At 38.9% G+C, this 24588-nt stretch overlaps 3 protein-coding genes and 1 long non-coding RNA gene across 5 annotated transcripts; 3 read left to right on the top strand and 1 right to left on the bottom strand.

Annotated features, from left to right (window-relative positions):
- Positions 1 to 244: 244 nt before the first annotated feature.
- LOC120484084 (uncharacterized) lies at positions 245 to 1934 on the bottom strand. The gene is made up of 4 exons (XR_016148241.1): positions 1567 to 1934; positions 1283 to 1371; positions 813 to 881; positions 245 to 719 (listed from the first exon to the last, which is right to left on the bottom strand). It is a non-coding gene; the product is annotated as an uncharacterized LOC120484084 (long non-coding RNA).
- A 3029-nt stretch (positions 1935 to 4963) lies between these two features.
- eno3 (enolase 3, (beta, muscle)) lies at positions 4964 to 13189 on the top strand. 2 transcript variants are annotated; one of them, XM_039679104.2, is made up of 12 exons: positions 4964 to 5087; positions 6963 to 7048; positions 7382 to 7477; positions 7578 to 7636; positions 8340 to 8409; positions 8620 to 8753; positions 9696 to 9918; positions 10685 to 10882; positions 11150 to 11351; positions 12714 to 12822; positions 12910 to 12968; positions 13058 to 13189. In XM_039679104.2, exons 2-12 carry the CDS (start codon positions 6964 to 6966, stop codon positions 13122 to 13124), a joined length of 1302 nt encoding a protein of 433 aa, XP_039535038.1. In that variant the 5' UTR covers positions 4964 to 5087; position 6963; the 3' UTR covers positions 13125 to 13189. The 2 variants fall into 2 exon arrangements, with proteins under 2 accessions (XP_039535038.1, XP_039535037.2); XM_039679103.2 differs by lacking the exon at positions 4964 to 5087 and adding an exon at positions 5208 to 5348.
- A 567-nt stretch (positions 13190 to 13756) lies between these two features.
- Positions 13757 to 19760, top strand: nppcl2 (natriuretic peptide C-like 2). Its single transcript, XM_039679106.2, has 3 exons — positions 13757 to 15741; positions 18359 to 18606; positions 19258 to 19760. Exons 1-2 carry the CDS (start codon positions 15619 to 15621, stop codon positions 18593 to 18595), a joined length of 360 nt encoding a protein of 119 aa, XP_039535040.1. The 5' UTR covers positions 13757 to 15618; the 3' UTR covers positions 18596 to 18606; positions 19258 to 19760.
- Positions 19761 to 20272: 512 nt separating this feature from the next.
- LOC120484090 (stress-associated endoplasmic reticulum protein 1) lies at positions 20273 to 24380 on the top strand. The gene is made up of 3 exons (XM_039679107.2): positions 20273 to 20502; positions 21655 to 21730; positions 23731 to 24380. Exons 1-3 carry the CDS (start codon positions 20419 to 20421, stop codon positions 23769 to 23771), a joined length of 201 nt encoding a protein of 66 aa, XP_039535041.1. The 5' UTR covers positions 20273 to 20418; the 3' UTR covers positions 23772 to 24380.
- The last annotated feature ends 208 nt before the right edge of the window (positions 24381 to 24588 follow it).

Below are 24588 nucleotides of genomic sequence, written 5' to 3'. Positions count from 1 at the left end.
TCACACACACCACACGACACACCTCACGACTCAAAACATATCTCATGTCTCATGATTCATATCAGTATAACTAACTGGATCACATCTGATCTCATCCTCATGCTTATTTTTACACAGCTTTTATTTGAATATTTCCCGCTTTTACATTTTCTGTTTAATTTGTTAAAACATTAAGCTTCAATTTTTGCTAATTTTACTTATTTCAGTCAAGGCAACATTTCTCTTTTTTTTTCATGTAATATGTAATAATCAGATTAATCACAGCACTCCAGTCAAGAGCTCATTATAATATTCAGTGGATGATGCGTCCGAGTGTCTCGGCCAATCACAGGCTGCCGTGCCGTTTCTCTTCTCTCAGGAGAGGGTTTGCGTTCTCGGCACACTTGAGTGAACGATGCGGGCCTTTATTAGGATGCTTAAAACTCAACAGATTCAAGAAACACAAGTTGAACGGATGGTGTGTTTATGTCATTTCTGTTCAACTTTAATTTTTAACAGCACTTTGAAAGTGCTCTAAAAACAAATACAGTGATGAAACATATATTTGCACAATCTAACAAAACTCACAATTTAATTTAATTTAGCACTTTTATCCAGGTGTTTGAAGCCAGAAGATATAGGAAGCGCTCAGGCACAGTCGTAAACAAGCGTTCCTCCAGGATCATGAACAGAGAGTGATCCGGCCGAGTGTTTCAGAGAGCAGGGTCAGGCACTCTTCACTGCAGCAACACAGGAAACAGGAAGTTGTGCATGTGACACAGACATGAAACCCGTTAGATCTATGACAGAGATTGACACACACGCACACTAACCCCTCAGTTTAGGTCCACAGTGACACGAGTCCCCATGATGAGTCTGTGTGCATTCAGGTGTAAGTCCCACTGGGAAAACATGTACACACACACACTCAACTGGTTAACTATCTTTGTGGGGACTCTCCATAGACGTAATGTTTTTTATACTGTACAAACTGTATATCCTCTCCTACACTAACGCTACCTATCTCACACACACACACACTACACACACTATCCCAACCCCATCACACACACACACACACACACACACACACTAACCCGACCCCTCTAACCCAACCCATCACACACAACTTTCTGCATTTTTACATGTTCACACACACACACACACACACACACACACACAGATGCAGCGCCATCATGCGGCCGCGTGACGTGACTATCTCTGTTCTGAATGTCTCTTGTTCACTGAGAGATATGATTTTTTTTTTAAGTATATTATTTAAATTATCTCAACAAGCTCTTACCGTTTTTGCCTTTCCTGATGCGTTGCGTGTGTGCAGAAAATCCGCGGGATGCATTTCATGGTTAACCAGAGATCTAGATAAAGCTGAATCTATTTAGCCAACACACACACACACACACACGCACACAAGTAGAAAAGGTTCAAGAAATCCGTTAAGCGCTTCATTTATAGAACCTTCACGGGATCAGGCTATATTACAATTATGAATTCAGTTTTGATTAATTAGTAGGTAGGCATATTATTTTAATTATTTTTTTTAAAACATGACTAGAAAAAAAGACATACACTTAACTTTTTTTCTAAAGGCCGTTATTCAAGGACGATTACTATAATAGCTATAACGATTCTAAAAATAGTTAATAAAGAATAGCAGAGTCCACATCACAGTTATAACGATAACAGCACAGTGAGATATCACGTTTTTTTTTGTGCTTTTTTTCAGCTGATCAACGTTTTGAAAATTTGACTGCCAATCAGAATCCATCCCGCTTTTACAAGCTCGAGCATTTAAAGCTGCAGCACATAAAATACAATAACACTATTGTCCGTTGATGTGGACGCTAATATAATTATCGTTATATTTAAAGTCCAGTTCACACAAAGGATTTATAAAACGATATATTTATAAAAAACTACTGTAAATATAAAAGAATAGCAGAGTCTGCAGCACAACTTCTACTGATAACTTCACAGTGCCATTGGACGATTTTTTTTTTTTTTTTTTTTTTTTGCGGCAAACATTGACAACCAATCAGAATCCGTCCTTCATTAAAGGCTCAAGCATTTAAAGCGACAGAGGACAAAACTGCAGCACGAGGTAATAAACAGAACAATATCAATACAGGTTATCATTAATAGTTGTCTTTATAGTTATTGTTCTTTGTGTGAATAGGTCTTAAAGGATTAGTTCACCCAAAAAGGAAAATAATCCCATAATTGACTCACCCGCAAGCCATCCTAGGTGTTGCCAACGTGACTTTCATCTTTCAGCCAAACACAACCAGATCTATGTAAAAAAATACCCTAGCTCTTCCGACCTTTATAATGGGAGTGAATGGGAGTTGAAGCCCAAAGAAAGAGATTGTATTGCTCAGAGCATTCAACACTTTTTTTTTTTTTTTTTTGGACAAATTTAACACAACGGCTGAATGTCAAGTGTTGTGAATCTGCGGCTGATCCCAAACAACACAAGTGTCCATCAGCTCTTGTGATAGTGAAACTAATTTTAGCCGGGTGTTAAAGGGTATAGAGAGGGAAACAGGGAAAATAGAGGCATGTGGTATGGGTGTGAGTGTGTGTGTGTGTGTGTGTGTGTGTGTGTGTGTGTGTGTGTGTGATCATCATAGGTGCCCTTTAGGTCCGAACTTAAATGCACTCTCACATTTCCCCCTTTAATTCAACCCTGACCTTTCATTCAAGTCTGGAGGTGGACTAGGGAGAGTCTGCGTGTTTCTACACCTCCGCTGAAAGGAAAAGACAGTCAATAATCATTGTTCTCTCCTGTTTCTTTAATCCCAGATCTATCCATATCTGACTCTTATGGAAGCTGGTTTCCGCCACAGAATAAAAAAAAAGGTGGTTGCAACTTTTTATCTCGCAATTCTGACTTGTACAAAGCAATAGGGAGATATAAAGTCAGAATCGCATAATATAAAGTCGCAATTGTGTGTTATAAAGTCACGCAATTAAATAATTGTGAGATATAAAGTCGCAATTCTGAGGAAAAAAGTCAATTTTGAGTTTACATCAAGCAATTCGGACTTTCTATCTCTGAATTTTGAGTAAACTCGCAATTGTGAGATAAAAGTCAGAATTGTCTTTTAAAATGTTTAATTCTGTGGCGGAAACAGACTTGCATTAAAAAATATATATATCTTTAAACTTTATGCAATTGCAATACCATTGTATTCCTTTGACTATGTTAACTGAGTTTGTTCTTAACATTAATCGATTTGTAAGGAACGATAGAATCGTTTGTATGGAAAACTCTGTTCTTTATTTGGTTGAATGTGCTATTGCACAAATTAAGTTCAATGAGTACAGATATCTTGAAAATGTGAGTTATTGTCTTTCAACTAAACTTTGCAAGTCCAGGTTACCTGAAATAATTTGTTGGGTCAACTATTTTAACTATGTCAACTAAACTTTTTAAGTTGAAATTACTTATAAGATTAAGTAAATAAAACTTTACTCAGTCAAAGCAAAAATAAAAAGCAAAAATTGAAGTTGAGTGAACAAACTTTTTTTTACAGTGTAGAACAGCCATATTATCATACTTCATGCATCTGTTAAAATGTTGCTCATTTGCACATATAATAATATTAATGCTTTTAAAGTTATGCTATGTAGGCCGACCTGTTCGTAAACGTTTGACATTGGATGAATGGAATTTAGGATAAAATCTGATCATAGATGTGTTTTGTAAATTAGGTTTTTATGCAACATTTGATTAACTGTGCAGTCATTTAAATAGCATTGACCTTCAGACGATCTGAAACCCAAAGCCATGCTTTCGAATGACCTCTTGACCTCATGATCAAACAGGCCTTTTGTTTACAGTACAACCATATGACTTAAACTTTATTAACTTTATAAAATCATACTGATTTTGCAGTATGCAGTTGCGTGTGTTAATTTTCAGTATGTGTAGAATACAAATACCAAGATTTGCCGTGTTTAACCAGAGGAATAAACCTGTTGTTTATAGTTACAAACTGCATTATATTTAACATGTGTCTAAATAACAGGCACTCATAGCACACACTCTTCAGTGTCCAGTTACGAAATATACAATCCAACCCAAACATAGCCAGAATAAGTGACCGTTAATCTAGAAATGGCAAGATTGATCTGGTTGAATGTCAAACATTGGCACTACAACTACATTAGCTGCTTAATTTAATGCGTTATTGCCTGATGTGTGTATGTGTTCAGGGTCTGTCCTGTATATAAAGCCTGATGTGGAGTTATTATATAAATATAACAGTGCCAGGGCAAATTACAATAAATGAATTAAAATAAGAGCGTCATGGTTTCTAATGTCATTCAAAGCAGACGCATATCGTTTAGTTAAACGAGTGATACATTACAAAAAACAAGACATGAACAATAAACAACAATGAGGGTTACAAGACAAAACAACAAAGAATATCAAATTATCTTAAATGTTTTACACCATGACCGAGTCTTACATGCTTTAGAGTTTTTGGATTTCCTCATCCAAACTCGTTCTTAAAAATAAAAAAAATTTCTTTGAAAATTTACATTTGTGAATATAAAATTCAGCAAGAAAAAGTAGTAAATTAAAACCAAGAAGGGTCTAATTTCAGAAAGTCAAAAAACAAAGCTTGAAAAATCCACCCCAAATAGCTACTTTCCCAAAACAAATGGATTAGAAAACTTTATTAATCTCTATAAGAGGAAACTCATTTGCCACCATTGTACATTACAATTACAAACACTACAAATAGACAATTAAACATTCAAAACAACAACAATCAGTACAAAAAAATGACACAACTTCTAAATCTCTCTGAACCCTGAGGAGTTGCTAAATAAGAGATTAAGTGTCTCTTCAAACTGATGACAATTACAATTTATATTGAGTTACTCTGTGTTGTAATATAGCCTGTGTCCTGAAACACTCGCGCGCTCTGTAATGTTCGGTGTTTTTAGACGCTCCCTAAGCTTTTCCCATATACGGGGACGTAGTTTAGAGACCGTCTATAAATTGCGGTGTTGCACTATCATTGTTCATTCCCACCCTGTCAAACGCCGAGACTGACACCGACGCGAATCGCCCTCAGGTAAACGCGCACGCATTTCACTGGGACTGTGTTTTTTCAGGCTTTCTTGGCACTTTGTTTTGCGGTATCTAACGGGCGCGTGCACGAGTTCTGCAAAAGTGCGTTGAAGTCTAATGTGGACTTACTTCCTGATTGGGGAGCAGCTGATCTGAGATCAGCTCTAATGACCGATCTCGCGGTCGTTATTTGCCTCGTCTTCTGATCTGGGACCTGTAGCTCTTTAATTTTAAACTTTACTCAGCCTGAGAGTTGGATCAGTGAGTAAGTTTGCTGTAAGGGGATATGTTGTGTTATGTGGAGACTGTAGATGAACGCCGAGTTTGTTAAACCGGAGCAGATTTAAGTCCTTCTTTCTGTAGTGAATGACCTTCACGCTTCCGGTAGCACGATATCTATGGGTAGCACCACCACAGGTTCTCCGGTTCCAGATCCGAGACGTTTCGGTTAAAGTCATGTTCTACGGGGACGATTTAACATCATGACCAATAAACGACACACGATGCACAATTATTATATTTACGAAAAAAAAGTATATAAAAGTTAAATTTCGGGTAAAGTCCACTCGGAATATTGCGTCATTAGGGGGTTATTTAATAACTAATTGTTGCGTCAATGTGCACGCGCTTATAGATAGTTAGGTTTGCTTGATGATCACGTGCCACACGGTCGAGGGCAGCTCCGCGCGCTCGATAAAATGCTGTGCTGTGATTGGTGATTTTATGCTCTCGCAGACAAACTGAGAACTTTAAAAAGGCAGAAGAATAGGCTAAAGACATGAATGATTACGATAAAAAGCACCAAAATCTTAATAAAAAATTAAATGATTGATACCTGATCTGATAGTTTTAAAAATGTAAACTTTGCTTTATCTCAGATGAAAATTCAGGTAAAAATGAGTGGACCCAAATAGAACATTGATGGACGCTTGTTTCTGCCACGGAATACAAATATATAACGTTACATTTACGATAGTTTCTCACAATTCTGACGTATTTTTTGCAATAGTGAGTTTCTCCTAACAGTTCTGAGAAAGCTAAGCGTTATACAGTCTTGTTTACTTGTTTACATATTTATTGCACCACTAATCATCAAATTTCAGGAGAAAAAACCTGCATCACTGGCATCAAAATGTGTGTGTGTGTGTGTGTGTGTGTATGTGGGTTACGGCTGCATACATTGCTCAAATACAAAGGTCAGAATGTTTTGCACAAAGGTCAGGGTTTGGCAGGGCTTTGTAAAGGTCATATAGAGTCGTCGAGGTATGACTGAGATTACACACACACACACACACACACACGCGCACGCACACTCACTCCAGAGGTGTTTTCTGTCTTCTACTGTAGCCGCTCTATTAATAGCATGAAACTTCAGACTGTATCAGACAGCTGCGGCGCGTGTGTGTGTACAGTGTTTTAAGGTTTGTGCAGAGGTCTACTTAACTCATTTCACCAATTTAATTTTTTTTTACTCCTAAAAATGGTTTTCTCTATCAATTTGGTGACTGTATTAAATATGCTATCCATTAATCCAAACAAACTATCCTTTATTTGTTAAGCACAGAAATGAATAAGCTAAACATTCAGAGTGAGTACAATACACTCACACACTCGCACTGAAATGAATGAGTCTGACTAGGTATTACTGCAAGAATGATGCTTTTCAAAAAGTGTACCAAACTTTGACAAATAATAGTCTGATGTCTAAACCAATAGAAGTGCATAATTTGTGTGGCTACTTCAGGGTAATGACTTCTGTGTCATTTAAGAAACGTTCTTCCTGTTCCCAGTCAAATGACCCCGAGTAGCAAATGTGACCCTTTGCCGGACCTTGCTTTGGATGGTTAAAATCTTTAATGTTGTTTTGTGTCTCTCTCAGGATGTCCATCAGCAAGATTCATGCTCGTGAAATCCTCGACTCCAGAGGAAACCCCACTGTTGAAGTCGACCTTTACACAACCAAAGGTAAAATGCTGTTTTAGTATCATTGTATCGATGCTACACTGTTGTCATTATTTTGAAATAATTTTATGTTTTCGGCAACACCCTAGTATTCAAATTAACCAATCAGTAATACCATTGATCAGGTCATGAACATTGTTATTATGTTTTGATTGATACTGTGAAGCTGCTTTTGCTGTTGTGAAAACCGCTATATAAATATACTTGACTCGACTCAATAGACTGGCAAGTAGATTAATAATCTTTTGACGTTCAGGCTTTTTATTTATTTATTTTAACTTAAATTACTTTAATTCACAGTTTGTCTTGAGTGTGTGTGATGGTTGACCGTTTCAGGTCGTTTCCGGGCGGCTGTTCCCAGCGGCGCTTCCACTGGAGTTCATGAGGCTCTGGAGCTCCGGGATGGAGACAAAACACGTTACCTGGGCAAAGGTACACACACACACACACACACACACACACACACACACACACACACACAGCCCATTCATTACACACAAAGAAAAATATTAATGTGTGTGTGTGTGTTAAGGTACCCAGAAGGCCGTGGACCATGTGAACAAGGATATCGCTCCCAAACTGATTGAGAAGGTGAGATCATGAATTACATTTCTCATATTTTAATAATCATTTTTTGAAAGCTCACTTTAATTCATCCTTGGAAAAGTTACAATGGAACTTCAAATGTGGAACTCATAAGCATTTATAACACGCAAATTATTTTGTGAAAATATTTTTAATTTTATATATATATATATATATAAGTTCTGCATTTGCTTTGCACTAAACTTAGTTTGTCGTGATGGTTTTTGGTATCATATTTCTATAAATAATATTGGCTTCCAACCTAATACAGCCTTAATCCTCATAGTATTTAATATGTACATTTGTATTATGTCTAATTTGGGTAATTAAACTAATGAAATGTTCCATTTACCTGATAAATAATGTTCACATTTATTTGATTCATCCCATCATAATTATCAGAGCGCATATCCGCCATCTGCTGGCCACTATGGGCTCTGACCGGTCACCAGAGGACCGAATATGAGATTTATCTTGTTTTCTGTTTCAACTTCTAGAAATGTAGATTTTTACTGTAGTGGAGTTTTGAAATGAAGAAATGCACTCATTACACCTCTAAATGACCCAATTTTTGTTACTTCTACAGTGAAATTATTTTTATATTTTACTTTTAAAGTTACTCTTACTGTTCCCAAAAATGACTGCGAAAAGCAGATGTGTTTTCATCTCATTGACCTGATTCTCCCATCATGCTTGTGTCCATGTGCAGAAGTTCAGCGTCGTTGACCAGGAGAAAATTGACAAGTTTATGTTGGAACTCGACGGAACTGAGAACAAATGTAAATATCACACACACACACACACACACACACACACTTATGCCCACGCCCACGGACACCCATACAAAACTCACACAAACACTTATGCTAATGCATACACATTTATACAAATACACACATTTATGCTCATACGCACACACAAACACATACACACACTCACTCACACATTTTAAAAGGTGTCATGAATTAGTCACACACTCTCCCCCACAGCTCAGTTTGGGGCGAACGCTATCCTGGGTGTGAGTCTGGCGGTGTGTAAGGCCGGCGCGGCTGAGAAGGGTGTGCCGCTGTACCGCCACATCGCAGACCTCGCGGGAAACAAAGACGTCATCCTCCCCGTACCCGTACGTATTATTATTATTATTATTATTAGTAGTAGTTTAATATTATTATTTGTATAGCTGTACTCCTACTTGGAATTAGTTTTTATTTTTATATTTTCAGGTTTTATTTAAATTTTAGTTTTCTGCTTTTCATGTTTTTTTTTTTTTTTTTTTTTTAAATATTTATTTATTTATTTATTTTTTATTAGTTTTCATTAGTGTTAAGTAGTATTGGGCGGTATGACATAAAATATATATATTTTTTTTCAAAATTATCTGAAATTATTCATAATATGAATTAATGACTTTAGTTTTTCAAGCATGATTGTGTTAACCACATTTTCTATTGATTGAGAGGAAATACTGTAGTTGAATGGCTTACTGTCCTATTTTTCTGTCATGACTGAGTGAATATTGTAGACAATTTTCCACACAATATTAGTATTAATAGAGGTTTGCAAGGCCCCACAAAATGATGCTGTTTACAAAGAGCTGCCAGCAGGAGGCGCTCTAATAAACACTGTTTTATCTGGACATATTCAATGAAAATAACATCGAATCTCTTCTAAGCACCGTCAGTTCTCTTCAATATATATAAAAACACCTGCGCTGCATTTTGACTGTGAAATTATACATTTTATTCATTCAAAGATAATTTATTTAACGATTTGTGGCGGGCGGTGTTTATGGTGAACCAATGTATGGGAAACGCCAATTATAGTTTATCCTCCATCTTCATCGTCTGGCTTAACACACACACACACACGCGCACACACAGCTGAGCATCACCAGTGTAACAGTGAAAAGACCCTCTCAAACAGTGTCGCGCCGCGTTCCCAACGTTGTTAAATTGACACAATTAAAAAGCGATGTATTGCGGTTTATTAAATTCATAGCATAACAAATGAACTCCGGTATCCCGCCCAGCACTCTCCCCGCTCTCATCCCTCTCTTCTCCTTCAGGCGTTTAACGTCATCAACGGAGGCTCTCACGCCGGGAACAAGCTGGCCATGCAGGAGTTCATGATCCTCCCTGTGGGAGCCAAGAACTTCCACGAGGCCATGAGGATCGGCGCCGAGGTGTACCACAACCTGAAGAACGTCATCAAAGCCAAATACGGCAAAGACGCCACCAATGTGGGAGACGAGGGCGGCTTCGCACCCAACATCCTTGAGAACAACGAGGGTATGAGTTATTGCATGAGTTTAAGTGTGCTGAAAAGTAAAGCCAAAGTGTCTTGATCTCCCCCCGGTGGCTGGTCCCAGTATAGCTCATAAACCCAGAGTCTCGATTGCCCCCAGTGGCTGGTCCCAGTATAGCTAATAAACCCAGTTTCTCGATCGCCCCCCGGTGGCTGGTCCCTGTATAGCTCAAACCCAGAGTCTCGATCACCCCCCGGTGGCTGGTCCCAGTATAGCACATAAATCCAACGTCTCGATCGCCCCCCTAGTGACTAGTCCCAGTATAGCTCAAGAAACCCAGCGTCTCGATCGCCCTCCGGTGGCTGGTCCCAGTATAGCACAAACCCAGCGTCTCGATTGCCCCCTGTGGCTGGTCCCAGTATAGCTCATAAATCCAGCGTATCGATCGCCCATCCGATATTTATTTATTTATTTATTTATTTATATAAGTTTTCAGTAGTGTTGGGCGGTATGACCCAAAATGTATATCATAGTTTTTTGGTTTTTTTTCTTTCAAAATTCTGAAATTATTCAGAATATGAATTAAACCCAGTGTCTCGATAGCCCCCCAGGTGGCTGGTCCCAGTATAGCTCATAATCCCAGCATCTTGATCACCCCCCCAGTGGCTGGTCTCAGTATATATATCCCTGTATTTTTTATATATATATATATATATATATATATATATATATATATATATATATATATATATATATATATATATATATATAAGGTTTAAATGTTCTCTAATAAAGATGCATTTCCGTAGCTCTCGAGCTGTTGAAATCCGCCATCGAGAAGGCCGGCTATCCTGATAAGATCATCATCGGGATGGATGTTGCAGCATCAGAGTTCTTCAGGAGTGGAAAATATGATCTGGACTTCAAATCACCCGACGACCCGAAGCGCCACATCACTGGAGAACAGCTGGGAGATCTGTACAAGAGCTTCATCAAGAACTACCCAGGTACACACACACACTAGCACACACACTCTCCACACTCAAACTCACACACTTAATCACTTGCATAGACGCATTTATTCACACAGTGTCTCACACGCATGCACACATATGAATGAGTTAGTAAATGGGTGAATGTGAGGCAAAATGTAAAGCGCTTTGGTGGCCATTGGGTCTATGAAAGCGCTATATAAATGCAGTCCATTTACCTTTTACTCACTCATTCACACACAACAGATCTGTTTATGTGGGGTTTTTTCTTTTTTCCTGCAGTTCAGTCCATTGAGGATCCGTTTGACCAGGACGACTGGGAGAACTGGACCAAGTTTACAGGATCTGTGGACATCCAGGTGGTGGGAGATGATCTGACCGTGACGAACCCCAAACGCATCCAGCAGGCGTGCGAGAAGAAAGCCTGCAACTGCCTCCTGCTTAAAGTCAACCAGATCGGCTCGGTCACCGAGTCCATCCAGGCGTGAGTATACAGCACAGCCTCCTCGCGGAGCTGCGCCACAGGGCCCATTACAGCCTATTATTATTAAGCTCAATTCAGTTCAATAAACAGGTCAATGTTGCACAATTCATGAATTAATTAAATTCAGTTAAATGGTAATTCAGTTCAATAACTAGTCCCAGTATAGCTCAAACCCAGAGTCTCGATCGCCCCCCGATGGCTGGTCCCAGTATAGCTCATAAACCCAGAGTCTTGATTGCCCCCCGGTGGCTGGTCCCAGTATAGCACAAACCCAGCGTCTTGATTAAATGGTAATTCAGTTCAATAACTAGTCCCAGTATAGCTCAAACCCAGAGTCTCGATCGCCCCCCGATGGCTGGTCCCAGTATAGCTCATAAACCCAGAGTCTCGATCGCCCCCCGATGGCTGGTCCCAGTATAGCTCATAAACCCAGAGTCTCGATCGCCCCCCAGTGGCTGGTCCCAGTATAACTCAAACCCAGAGTCTCGATCGCCCCCCGATGGCTGGTCCCAGTATAACTCAAACCCAGAGTCTCGATCGCCCCCCGATGGCTGGTCCCAGTATAGCTCATAAACCCAGAGTCTCGATCGCCCCCCAGTGGCTGGTCCCAGTATAACTCAAACCCAGAGTCTCGATCGCCCCCCAGTGGCTGGTCCCAGTATAACTCAAACCCAGAGTCTCGATCGCCCCCCGATGGCTGGTCCCAGTATAACTCAAACCCAGAGTCTCGATCGCCCCCCGATGGCTGGTCCCAGTATAGCTCATAAACCCAGAGTCTCGATCGCCCCCCAGTGGCTGGTCCCAGTATAACTCAAACCCAGAGTCTCGATCGCCCCCCAGTGGCTGGTCCCAGTATAACTCAAACCCAGAGTCTCGATCGCCCCCCGGTGGCTGGTCCCAGTATAGCTCATTAACCCAGAGTCTCGATCGCCCCCCCGGTGGCTGGTCCCACTATAGCACAAACCCAGCGTCTTGATTAAATGGTAATTCAGTTCAATAACAGTGTAAATGTTGAAAAAATAATTATCATCTGTTGTAAAGCAGTTCAATAGTGTCATTCAGATCAAGATGTCAATCAGTTCAATAAATGTCAATGCTGAATTTAGTCAATTATGAAATGTTTCCGTTCATTGTCAGTTCAGTAACCGTGTCAATGTTGCAAAATTGATTAAATTCAGTTTAATTTAATTCCTCAGTAATGAAAAGACTTGAATTTTGTAGAACTAGTCTGCTATGCAAGAGAAACTGAATTAAAGTGTCATTAAGTTGAGTTTGTTCTGTTTGATCAGTGTTCAACTCTGTCGGTGTTGCAAAACTCGATTGAACTGCTCACTTTTACTGTGTGTGTGTGTGTGTGTGCAGTTGTAAGCTGGCTCAGTCTAATGGTTGGGGTGTGATGGTGAGCCATCGCTCCGGGGAGACCGAGGACACCTTCATCGCTGACCTGGTGGTCGGGCTCTGCACAGGACAGGTACACGAAAGCATCACACGGCGAAAACAAATGCATTCTTGGGTCATGAATGTTCTGCCACACTAACGCATCTCCTCATGTGATCAGATCAAGACCGGCGCCCCCTGCAGATCAGAGCGTTTGGCAAAGTACAACCAGCTGATGAGGTCAGCGATGACATCATTATACACCTCACAAATCAGTGTGTGTGTGTGTGTGCCAGACTCATCTGTGTTTGTGTTTGTGTGTTCAACAGGATCGAGGAAGAGCTCGGTGACAAGGCCAAGTTTGCAGGCAAAGACTACCGTCACCCAAAACTCTGAACGTCCACCTTCCTCCAGCTGTACTTTTTTGAAACGAGTAAATAAAAGAAATAAAAAAAGTGAAATGGACTGTCAGTGCGTTATTGACATGAACCGTCAGAACTTCAACTCTTCATCTTTCTCAGTGTAATCCTGTAAATTAGTATTAATTTACATAAACTTGCATTAATACTAACACTTCTATTATCTATATAAAAAACAAAACCGTACATGTACTGTGTTAGATTAAACTGGGAAGGGTCACAGCACTGGCATATTGTTAGTTTCACTGCTTCTATTCTCATTTGTTGGATAAACATCTGCAAAAAGGCTGCTGCATGGAAAGGGGCGGGACATTTCCCAAACGTGCTCGACCAATCACAAAACACTGCTCCAACTGACCAATCAGAGCACAGTGTGCTTTTCAGAAGGAGGGGCTTCCCGTACACCGTTGTAACTCGCCGTATATGATTAAAGATAAGTAGATGTGAAGTGGTTCCACAGTCTCTTGCCGCAGTAATGAACTATAAATAGGATTTAAATCATTTTTTTTAAATTCATTTATAATAAGTTTGTTTACTTTAAAATTATTTGTCTTCGATTTTTGAGTGCTACGCTGCAAAAAATGATTTTCTTACTTAGTTTTGTCTTGTTTTCAGTCCAAATATCAAACATATTTCTTATATCAAGATTGAAAGTAGTAATTAAGTCTTGTTTTCTGGGGGAATTAATCAAATTCTGGGCGAGTAAAATAATGTTTCTGTTTGATTTAAAATTATTTTTCTCACTCCATTGGCAGATAATTTTGCTTTTTTTTTTTAAGCATCAACTCACTTAATTTTGATTAATTATCCAGAAAACAGGACATAATATCTTATATCATTTTACTCATCTAGTAAATGCATCTTGATTTAAGAGTTTTTGAATCTTTGGACTGGAATCAAGACAAAAATACTGCGTAAGAAAAGCATGTTTTGAGTGCCAGGCACACACTTCTCAACATCCAATGAACAGCCGATGCACAGAACCAAGTCTCGCCTTGTCTTCTAGATAATCTGTTATTTGTCAGGATGCGGGAGAATGTGGCGAATGAATGTCCTCCATGAGCCTGCGCCGCTGACGTCAGAGAGCTGGAGGCTTCGGGTCTCGGGGCGAGAGTTGCTCGGCGACGATCATCAGGCCGAAAGCGTTTCAGCCCGACATCCGAGAAACACACAACCGTGTGTGTCATATTAGCATGCGTGAGTATGATGTAGTGCCCAGGGGTCAGAGGTCAGGCTGTCGTTGGCTGAGCTGTGATGTTTGCGTCAGAGAGAGACACTTTCACACACTCTTCTGTGTTTTTGAGTCTCTAAAACGCTTTTAAACAGCGAGATTTTGCAATAGAGGTTTTTTTTTTTCATGTTACAGTCAAAGTGAATTTTATTTTAAAATATCTAAAAAAAAAATAGGCTTGGTAAAATACTAGTCAAAAGTGTTGAATGATTATTAGGCCTACTATTTTATGATTTTCAAATAAATATTTTTTAAGGCTGCATTTATTTGATCAAAACTACAGTGATTTTATATATATTAGAATGTAAATCCTCTGTTTTCTGTGATAAAGCTGAATTTTCAGCATCATTACTCCAGGCTTCAGTGTCACATGTGATCACTCTAGTCTAATATGATGAGCTGATGCTCTTTTATTATTGGTGCTTATTAATAACATTCTTATTATCATACATTTTGAATATTCTTAAAGGCAAATTTTTGGTTTTGTATCTCAGTTTTCACTGTTTTCAACACTGATAATAATCATAAATGCTTCTTGACCATCAGATCCTCATATTACAGTGATTTGTGAAGGATCATGTGACACTGGAGTAATGATGCTGAACATTCAGGAATAAATTACACTTTAATACATAGAAAATACGTGTGTTTTAGATGAAATAAATGCAGCTGTGGAGACGATGTTGTTCCCAGGTATGGTTGTGTGTGTTGCGTGTGTCTGTCGGTCGGTCCGGTGGGTGAAAGGCCCGTGACCCGTGGTCATCGCTACGGAAACACTCATCTGACGCCGAACTATTGTGTCTGCGCTCTCACAGGAGGAAATAGTTACTGAGCGCCGCCCGTTTCCAGGGGGAACTTTTATAGGGGGCGGAACCTGAAAGGGTCAGAGGTCACATCAGCCTGTTACTGTGAAGAGTGATGAGCTATAAAGAGGCCGACGATTAAACGCGACACAAAGCGCAAAAATGTGAGCGTGCGTGTGACATGTTCATCCTGAAGTGAAAGAGTTGGTGTGTAATCAGCTGGAGAAATGAGAATCTGTGCTCAGTGTGGAGGCCGTGACGTGTGTGAGGGGCGGGGCGTCGCTGCGGCAACCGTTAGCGATGTGTGACATCACAGCGATGTTTCTTAAAAGGCCGGGCGTTGCACCGGCTCCGACAGAGACCCGTCCTGAAGACGTACAGGGCAGAACCCGAGCAGAAAGCACCGGACAGATATTTACTTCTCTTTAAAAACAAGGATGGCTTTTTCATCTCCTCTAAACTTTACCTCCTCTCTTCATCCTGCTCTCCTCGTGTTTCTCATCATCACCGTGACAACGCAGATAGAGGGACGGCCATCGCCACGCCAATCAGACGCACAGGTGAGGACCAATCGCGTGAGTTTGGGGGCGGGACTAGCTTGACTGATGGATGATGACAGTTCGGTGTTTGGGAAACCTGTTTGATAACAGACATTGCTTGTGTGATAATGATTCGGATCATTACATGCTGTATAATGCCATTACTTTTTAAAAATAGTAGCAATATTGAGGATAAACAGCTCAAACAGTCGTGCACTAGATTGTTGTCACATGACGTCATAATTGTTGCATGTTTAGTAATTCGCGACAGTCGGTTCTGAAGTAAATCTTCATCTTCTGAATGAAAACTGATAAACAGTTAAAGACCGTGAGGTTGTTAATTAATGTTATTTGCTTTAATTGAGGTCATCTAATCACATAATTTAAAGTCCCTCTGTAATCAATCATTTTATCCATTGAAAACTCATCTTTGATCACCAAAATTGCATATTTAACCTTTTTTTTTCTTCATGCCTTTAAATATCTTGAATGTAACTCGACACCCTTGCCTCATTTAGTATACGCGGTTCTATGAATATGCAAATGAGCCCTGTCTCCACTCACTCACTCACTCCCTCAGAGATCCACTGGTTGACGATCACATGTTGATCTGATTGGTTACAAGGTCGTTTGTGACGTCAGCGATTTCACACCGTGTTTTTGAGACTGTCTTTGGTTCACTGCAGTTTTAATACTCAGCAATGCTGTCCACTTATCAACTTACACATGGTTTGTCTTAAAGCGTATTAAAAACACAGCATACACACATAAACAACATTAAAAGCTGGATTTACACCACAGGGACTTTAATTTATTTTTTTTAAATAATCATGTTCATTTAGCAGTGGAATTCCTGATGGAAAAAATACATTCACATTCTCAAACTACTCAAATATGTGTCTGCATAATATGCTAATTGTTTCTACATTGGCTAATGTATAATCAACATCTTTACATTAATAATTTTATATTTAATTTGATTATTGAATTGCATCTCAAAGTAATGAACAAACCAGTGAAGTTTTAAATAATGTTATCAAAACATTAGCACAAAAACATAATTATCCATTGTTCAATAATGAAATGTTTTTTCCTGAAACGTGTTTCAGGATTTTTATTCAACAGTAATGTTCCCATTATATTTTATTCAATTTGTTTAATGTTAATATTAAAATAATATCATCACAACAGTAAAGTTGCAGAAGAAGGGCCTTTCCTGCGAGCAAAAAGCAAGAGCACGGAGGAAATGTGATATTAAACACTGTGGTTTTTTTAACACTTCATCGAGACAATATTAACACACCAATATTTTAATGGAAACGTTAGCAAAAGTGTTCTTAGAAAACATTTATGTTGGCTGGGTTAAAGCCGTTAAGTTTTGAGTCAGATTTTCAAACAATCTTTAGTTTCAAATCCAAGTTTGTAGTGATTCTTCTCGTAGGTTGGCTTGGTTATGTAAAGGATAAATAATGTGGAATTTTGCCAGCATTGACAATTTAAAACTAATATTGACGTTTGGAGCGCGATATTTGACCGGAAGTGTAACATATTTGCGGTTATTTTCCTCAGTCACGGTTCGTTAGATCTAGCATTCTGTTCGCTTTGAATCGGAGAAGTGCGTAAGAGTAGCCTACATTTATTTGAATGAACGAATAATATTAAAAATTATCTGAATTTATTATCGCGATACCTAATAAACAGAAAGAGAGAGAGAGAGAGATGTACGAATTACCTGCAAGTAGCAGTTCAGCAGCAACGGTTTTATTGTACAGCTTCCAGCCAATCAGAATCGAGTATTCAGACAGACCAGAGAAACTCCTAACAGAAATTTTAAAATCCCTTATGGAAAAATTTGTCTGGTTGTCATCAAAAATATAAAATATCATTGGCTGTTTAAAGTATACTAAATAAAGTATACTACTGTTTTAATCTCTCTCTCTTTTAAATAAAAATCTAGGGTCAATTAAGTCTAGTCTAATTAAGCGCTAGTCGAGTCACACATTAGCACAGTACTCCAAATAAATAGTACATGTAGTATTGCTGCTGTCTATTTGAAAATGGACAATTTAGGTGATTCGGTCTTTAATTACACACTTAAGCTTTCATCTTTTTTAGATGAGATTTTAGATTTAAAATGCAATATTCTACTTTCTTTTTCACATTAGTAAGACATCCAGGGTTATTATTTAAATAGGGGGTGTTTACACAACATAAAAACTGAAAACGTTTTATGGTCTTTCGCCATTCGTTTACACTACAACTGTGTTTTGGGCCTGAAAACACAATCTTTTTGAAGTTTTTGAAAATTAAATCATTATCATCTCCTGTTAAAACTACAAAAAAAGAATTTGTAAAAACAGTCATGTCTAAGAGCAGAGTTTATTTTTCTTTTTACAAAAAGTGACATTGCCATCTACTGGCCTGGAATCAGAATACGCCGTTTTTAGTCGTTTTCGCGGATCCGGTTGAACGGGATCGTTTTGACAACGTTGTTGTAAAAAACGCAAAAGAAATTGTTTTCATTTTCAGTACATCGTGTTAACGTCCGTAAATGATACAGTTCGAGTAGGATTGCGCTGTACTATTTGAATCGTCAAGTTATTCCATACAGAAATTTGACAGTATAAACTGTGTGCAGGTTCTGCAGGATTTGTTTGGGCTGAAGATCGGCTCTCTTCTATTGGCTCATCCAGAGGTCATGGAGGGGTCAGCAGACTCCGCCCCCACGCTTTTGCCCCGCCCCCCGTCACACCTGTTCCTGAACGCCCTGAACCGGCCCCGGAGGCTGCAGGGCCGGATCCGGAAGGGAATGGCACGGGGGTGTTTCGGGATGAAGGTGGACCGGATCGGGGTCATCAGCGGTCTGGGATGCTAACGCACACACAGGTACTCATAAAATGATTAAAGATGTTGGATCAGGGGTGTTAGGAATGTTTCGAAACAAATCATCAGAGCTGTTAAACCAGTCCGGTATTACTCGTGAATGTTTATACATAGGCATATTTTTTGGAAATATGTCTTGAACAGCACTTGCAATGAGGTCTACAATACGGTCATGGCACCCTTTATACATATTACAGCCATTTACAATATGGGCAACTGACTCAAGGTGATCAGAGTTAGAACACATATCCATCTGAACACCAGAGGGCGTCTCACACACACAAAAACAAAGTTTTGGAGTAAAAGCATGTTATTAAATGTTGTCTTTTGTTGGACAAGAGGTTCATCAATGCTTCTCGTGTTTGGAAAGATGTCGGACGCGTGTTGCCTTTTCAAATGAACGTTATAAAGAAACTTGTACGCCGTACGTCACTGACAAGCTGCACAACTAATAATCACAGCCTTTGCGATTTCAAAATCGTGATCAGCCAAATCAGTTGAAGTGCGATTACATGTAAATTACGATTAATCGTGCAGCCCTAATATGAGCCCTCTAAAAACACAAAGTAGGATTTGTGAACAATTATGACAACCTGTTTATCATTGTGTGCTTGTTATGACTAATTTTCTGCATGTTTGTGTGTGTGTGTGCAGGTGAGCGCGAGGATCATACAGACCTTCACCTGCGAACATTACACAATCCTTCTGTTCTGATGCTGCCTCCACAAAAGCGTTCATGTTTTTTTAGCATCTGCTGGATAACAGTCAGTCCAAACGGCTGTAATTTGACCGTCTGCAACAACACGACTCACAGCTCTGGCCTTTTACACTGAACTGAACGCAGAACTTGACGTATTTGTCGTTTTAAGATGCTGAGGTTTTCTCAGCTGAGTGTGTGAGTGTGTTTGAGAGAGTGTGTGTGTGTGTGTGTGTGAGAGAGAGAAAGAGACAGAGAGTGTGTGTGAGACCTCTGGCTGATTGTCCAGTCAGTTTTGTTTATGTTGTTGACCATGTTTGACTTGACAGAACTCCTGTTCAGACATTTTTGTGAGTGGGAACTTGTTCTCAATATTTAACACAAGTTAAAACTTGTTTGTGTGATGTCCATAAATGTTATTTAACATCTAAATTAAAGGTGTTGTTGATTTTAAACCTGACTGATGCGTGTGTGTGTGTGTGTGTGTGTCACTCAACAATTAAACTGCACAGATTCCCAACAGAAAATGATCAAATGCATAATAAGTAACTGTGGGATCTGTGAATATTTATAAAACAGAGAATAAATTGTACTTAAACACTTTGTTTTATACATTGAAACAACCTAAAATCTAAATCTAAAACAGAGGGGAAACCATTATACATTTCAAAGGTTTAGGTTTCAAATATATATATTTTTTTAAAAATTATTATATAAAAAGGAAGCAGTCACATTATAGAACAAATAAACGAGGAAAGAAAAAAAAGATACAAGACAGAGGTATATGAATAAGAAAAGATTACGTATGAAAGTACTTCAATTGTTGTAGTTTTCAATTTTTTATTTAATATTTTATTTTATTCAATGCCATCCATGACAACAAGAGGTATTACATATTCTCACATTACATTAGCTAGGTTTCAAATATCTTTAAAATAACGGTTCAGTGGAGTGACGTAAGGAGGAGGCGGGGCCTGCGCCAGGGTCACGTGATACCGCTGCTGTGTAGCTCGAGCGACTGGAACGGAACCGAATCACCGCACACAAACAAACACGCTCCGCTTACCGGCCCAGCGCGATCTTCCGCCTCCCGCGACGCGTTCAGCAGCGGCAGCATCATGTCGGCGGTGCAGCGGATGAAAGTAGCAAACGAGAAACACAGCAAGACGATCACACAGAGAGGACACGTGCAGAAAACCACGGTACGCGCGCTCCCGCGGCGCACAGAGACATACCACACGCGAACACGTAAATGAAATCACAGTTTACACACTACTCATATTTACACTCACAACATCAGCAAAAATAGATGAACACTTACACATTCACCACTAACAAAAACTACAATGTCTTTTGCCATTAGTACCATAATGTCTGAAATATTTATATATCAGAAGTATGGAGTGCTGTTTGTGTCAAAAAGTGTTGACTGCTTCGTGCAATAAATTTGCCTTATTTATACTGTTACTGCTGTTGTTTATTGTGTCGTTCGTTCAGATTAGTCTTATACCTCATACAGTATGCTATTGTTCTGCTGTTAATCCATGCAGGTTTATTAATAAATAGAACATTTGGATTTTTGTCAAATGGTTGAAACTCTTCACATCCTGATGGCAATCCATAACAGAAGTGGTCTAAATATTAAAAATGTACATATATCTTTTGTGGAAGTCTCAGAACCAAAATGTTTGTCCATTCATTGAACTTGTTTCTCTGGCAGTGGCAACACGAATAAAACCAGAATAAATCTGCAGTAGTCAGGTGGTTACGTTCATTATTATTGTAATCGTATGCGAGTGTTTGGGTACCGTAATTTATTGGGCTGTCACAATCCTGTTTGATTTTTGAGAAATGAGTGTTTCATTGAATCGATTGTAAAAGACAAATCTTGATTGTGTTAATTGTGATTGCTATATTGACCAAAATAAACATATTAATGAATTTTTCCCTTAATAACTGCAGACAAGCTATTTTTTATTCACCTATTATTATGCAAATTTTGGGTTCTTGTATAAAAAACTTGAGCAAATCATTTTTTATCCAAAAAGAAGACATGCACATAAACTGCATTTACCAAACAAATCTCTTAATGCGCAAAACTCATTTGACTTTGCCTCAACAGAGGCTGTGATTGGTTACCTGGACTAACCAGCGGACCAATCGCATCGCAGCATGTCAAATGTTGGTTTGGTGATTCTGAAATCAAGTTTGCACTGTCGACATGGACGAATGTATATATTACAAAGCAGTCGACTCCTTTTTGCCACGAATGCAACCCCATACTCTGAAACCTGTGCTGTGATTGGATGTTTGAGCAGTAGCTGTGAGAAAGTGAATGTGTGTTTGTCCTGCAGCGTGTGGTGAATGAGGAGAAGTCTCCGGTGGGTCCGTGGCTCCTCGCACTCTTTGTGTTTGTGGTCTGTGGCTCAGGTGAGATGAGAAAACGGCTCAACCTTTATTACATCAGTTACGTGATGTGCTCGTTCATAATCATTAATCACATATCAGTGTTGGTTGAGAAATGCTCCGCTCGAGACGTGGTGCTGTGCTCAAAAACATCCATCTAATGCATGTTTACATGGGAAAAACAATACAAAAATTCTAGCAGTTTATTTCAATCTATTATTTTATCACTCTCTGTATCATCGCATCTAACACATCTATAGCTGTATCTATCGTTTTATCGCTGCGTCTATAGTTGTGTCTGTCGCTGTCTATAATTATGTCTGAAAACATTAAGAAAACAGTCACAATATAGAAAAAAAGACACAAGACAGGGGTACATAACTAATCAGAAAAGATTATATATCAAAAGAAAAGATTAAAAGACGCTTACATATTTCAATTGTTTTTAAAGCCTTCTTGGTACACGAGTTAGAGCGTTTCTAGCTAAGACGTATGGCGACGTACACAGTGACGTAACGACGCCGTTCCCTGGGCGCTCTAGTCAGTGGAAAAACAAACAGGTTCGGAAGAGGTTTGCAAGTTGAACAAACTCCGAACCAGCACCAATTCCGAACCAGTTCTTTTTTTGGTGGAAAAGGGGTGTATAATACTATTCGAATTCCATTCCTTATTTTATTTAATATTCAAATAATATTAGAATATTAAATGCTAAAATTGATCCTATTATTAATATTTACGACATTACACATGCTTATGGATCGCCAATGCCACCATGGCATGTGGTTGTTGTTACACGTTCGGTCCACTAGAGGGACATCTGATAGACATTTTATTCGTGCCGAATATGGTTGAAGCGCTTCCGATGGTTTTCGTCTGATATCTCCGTGAAAACACCACCAAAAATTGTGAAACTTATATCGTTCTTTTCAGTTCGACGAATCCGTTGAGATATTTGGGGGGCGCTTTTTCCGTCGTCAAACATTTAGGCTACCTTTTTTGACACCGTGGGTAACGTGCACACTTGTGTTACGATTAAAAAAATTGTTCATCAGACGAAACAAAGGCATTTCATTTTCACATGCGTGTGAGCCAAGGCGGCGAAAAGGCAAGATTGCATATAAAAGAAAATTTTAAAAATATACATAAATCAGCATTCGAATAGTATTGATTTTTTTTAATATTCGAATTATAATTCGTTCTAACAGTACCCATCAAAAGTTTGTACACACCAATAGGAAAGTGTGTCCAAACTTATGACTGGTACTGTACGTTTATACACATACATAAAATTGCTACTGTATTGTAATATACACATAAATAATATCGGCCGATATATCGGTATCTGGCTTTGTTTATCGGTATCGGCATCAGCCCCCAAAAATCCATATCAGTCCGAGTCGGGCTCTAGTTTCATCTAATAATAAAAGACAACATACAATAAGAATACTTCATGAAATTATTATATTAATACTCCTTTGTGAACGTCAGAACACAGAGTCTGCTGATGTGGGAAACACTATATTGGTTTGTTGGACTTTGAATATGATCCAGTAGAGATGCTTTATCTCAGATCTCGCTGATGTTCAGACCAAACTTTCCTCCTGCATGAATAAAGCCATGATGTTTATTTACATCGAGTCGGATCTGTGTGCGACCGTTCCGGAGATTTACATGCGGTGAATAACGAGACTGTTGTCTCACAGATCTTTTATGTAAATCCTATGGCTTTCAACAGCTAGGAATCATCAATAATACAGTTGTTTCAGTGACCAGTCATTTTCATTATTATACACCAATATGTGTGTCCAGTATTCAAGAGTCACTGCAATTTTCACTGCAAAAATATCTTAAAACAAAACATTTGGACTCTATAATAACGAGGGTCAAAATATGCAATATATGCTTTAATCATGCAACAAATACAATATGATCTTTTGGGTCACGTGTCTTGCAGATTGTGTGCGAAAAGGCTTTAATATGTATTAATATTATATTTTATATGATATTTCTCTTTCACTTTTTAGCCATCTTCCAGATCATCCAGAGCATCCGGCAGGGAATGTGAGCCGCTCGCGCTGATCTTCCATGGAGACGCTTTCTTCTTCGGTTAATCTGTTTGTTTTTGTTTACAGCTGATTTCAGCTCTGCGCGTGTGTGTGTGTGTGTGTGTGTGAGGATTTTTGACTGCTCCTCAGGATGCTCTGATTTTAGTTTTTACTAGTTAAGTTTCGTGTCGTTCTCAAGTAAACAACAGAAGTGTTTCCATCCAAAGTGGCGAATTTATCTTGTGCGCTAAATTGGAATGACGCATAAAACATTCGCAAATAAAGCAGCGTTTCCTTCTAATGTGTTCGAGAGAACAAAAGCGTCACGTACGGGGAAATTGCAGCAAAATATCAGTAATAAAAAAAATTCTGTAATCCGGCTATTTGTTCGAAACACAAAAAATGCTGTGACGCGATTGGTCCGCTGGTTCGTCTGGTTATCCAGTGCTCGGGGGATTTATTCAGTGAATGTGTTTCCATCATAGTTTATGCTTATTGGAGTTTTATTTATAGTTATATATTATCGGATACAACATTTATACACCTCAATTGAGCGCATACTTTTCTCTTTTGATGCGCATTTTTGGAATTTATGTTTCGCGTTTCGGCATTTCCATCCAGCATTACAATTTTTTTTTTAAAAATGCGATATCCCAAAATGTGCATAACAATAGGTGTAAGGAAACAGCTATTTATGAGATTTTGTATGAACTCAGAGAAATGTGTGTTCAGACATCAGTAGCCATATGAATCTGCACCTCTCACAGGAAACTGATGCTCTGGAATAATGATTTTATACAAATAAAAGATATTTTCTCTATCGGCACTGTGTTTTAC

Source organism: Pimephales promelas, chromosome 20, assembly GCF_988280905.1.
Source record: "Pimephales promelas chromosome 20, fPimPro1.hap1.1, whole genome shotgun sequence".
NCBI lineage: Eukaryota > Metazoa > Chordata > Actinopteri > Cypriniformes > Leuciscidae > Pimephales > Pimephales promelas.
The sequence above is the reverse complement of the archived record's forward strand: the minus strand, read 5'-3'. Positions and strand labels throughout refer to the sequence as shown.

Coding starts and splice junctions, on each gene's coding strand:
- eno3 (XM_039679104.2), top strand. CDS start 6,964: ATGTCCATCAGCAAGATTCATGCTCGTGAAATCCTCGACTCCAGAGGA. Junction 9,919..10,684: donor CATCCTTGAGAACAACGAGG/GTATGAGTTATT, acceptor GCATTTCCGTAG/CTCTCGAGCTGTTGAAATCC. Junction 12,969..13,057: donor AAGTACAACCAGCTGATGAG/GTCAGCGATGAC, acceptor TGTGTTCAACAG/GATCGAGGAAGAGCTCGGTG.
- nppcl2 (XM_039679106.2), top strand. CDS start 15,619: ATGGCTTTTTCATCTCCTCTAAACTTTACCTCCTCTCTTCATCCTGCT. Junction 15,742..18,358: donor CACGCCAATCAGACGCACAG/GTGAGGACCAAT, acceptor AACTGTGTGCAG/GTTCTGCAGGATTTGTTTGG.
- LOC120484090 (XM_039679107.2), top strand. CDS start 20,419: ATGTCGGCGGTGCAGCGGATGAAAGTAGCAAACGAGAAACACAGCAAG. Junction 20,503..21,654: donor GACACGTGCAGAAAACCACG/GTACGCGCGCTC, acceptor TTTGTCCTGCAG/CGTGTGGTGAATGAGGAGAA. Junction 21,731..23,730: donor GTTTGTGGTCTGTGGCTCAG/GTGAGATGAGAA, acceptor TTCACTTTTTAG/CCATCTTCCAGATCATCCAG.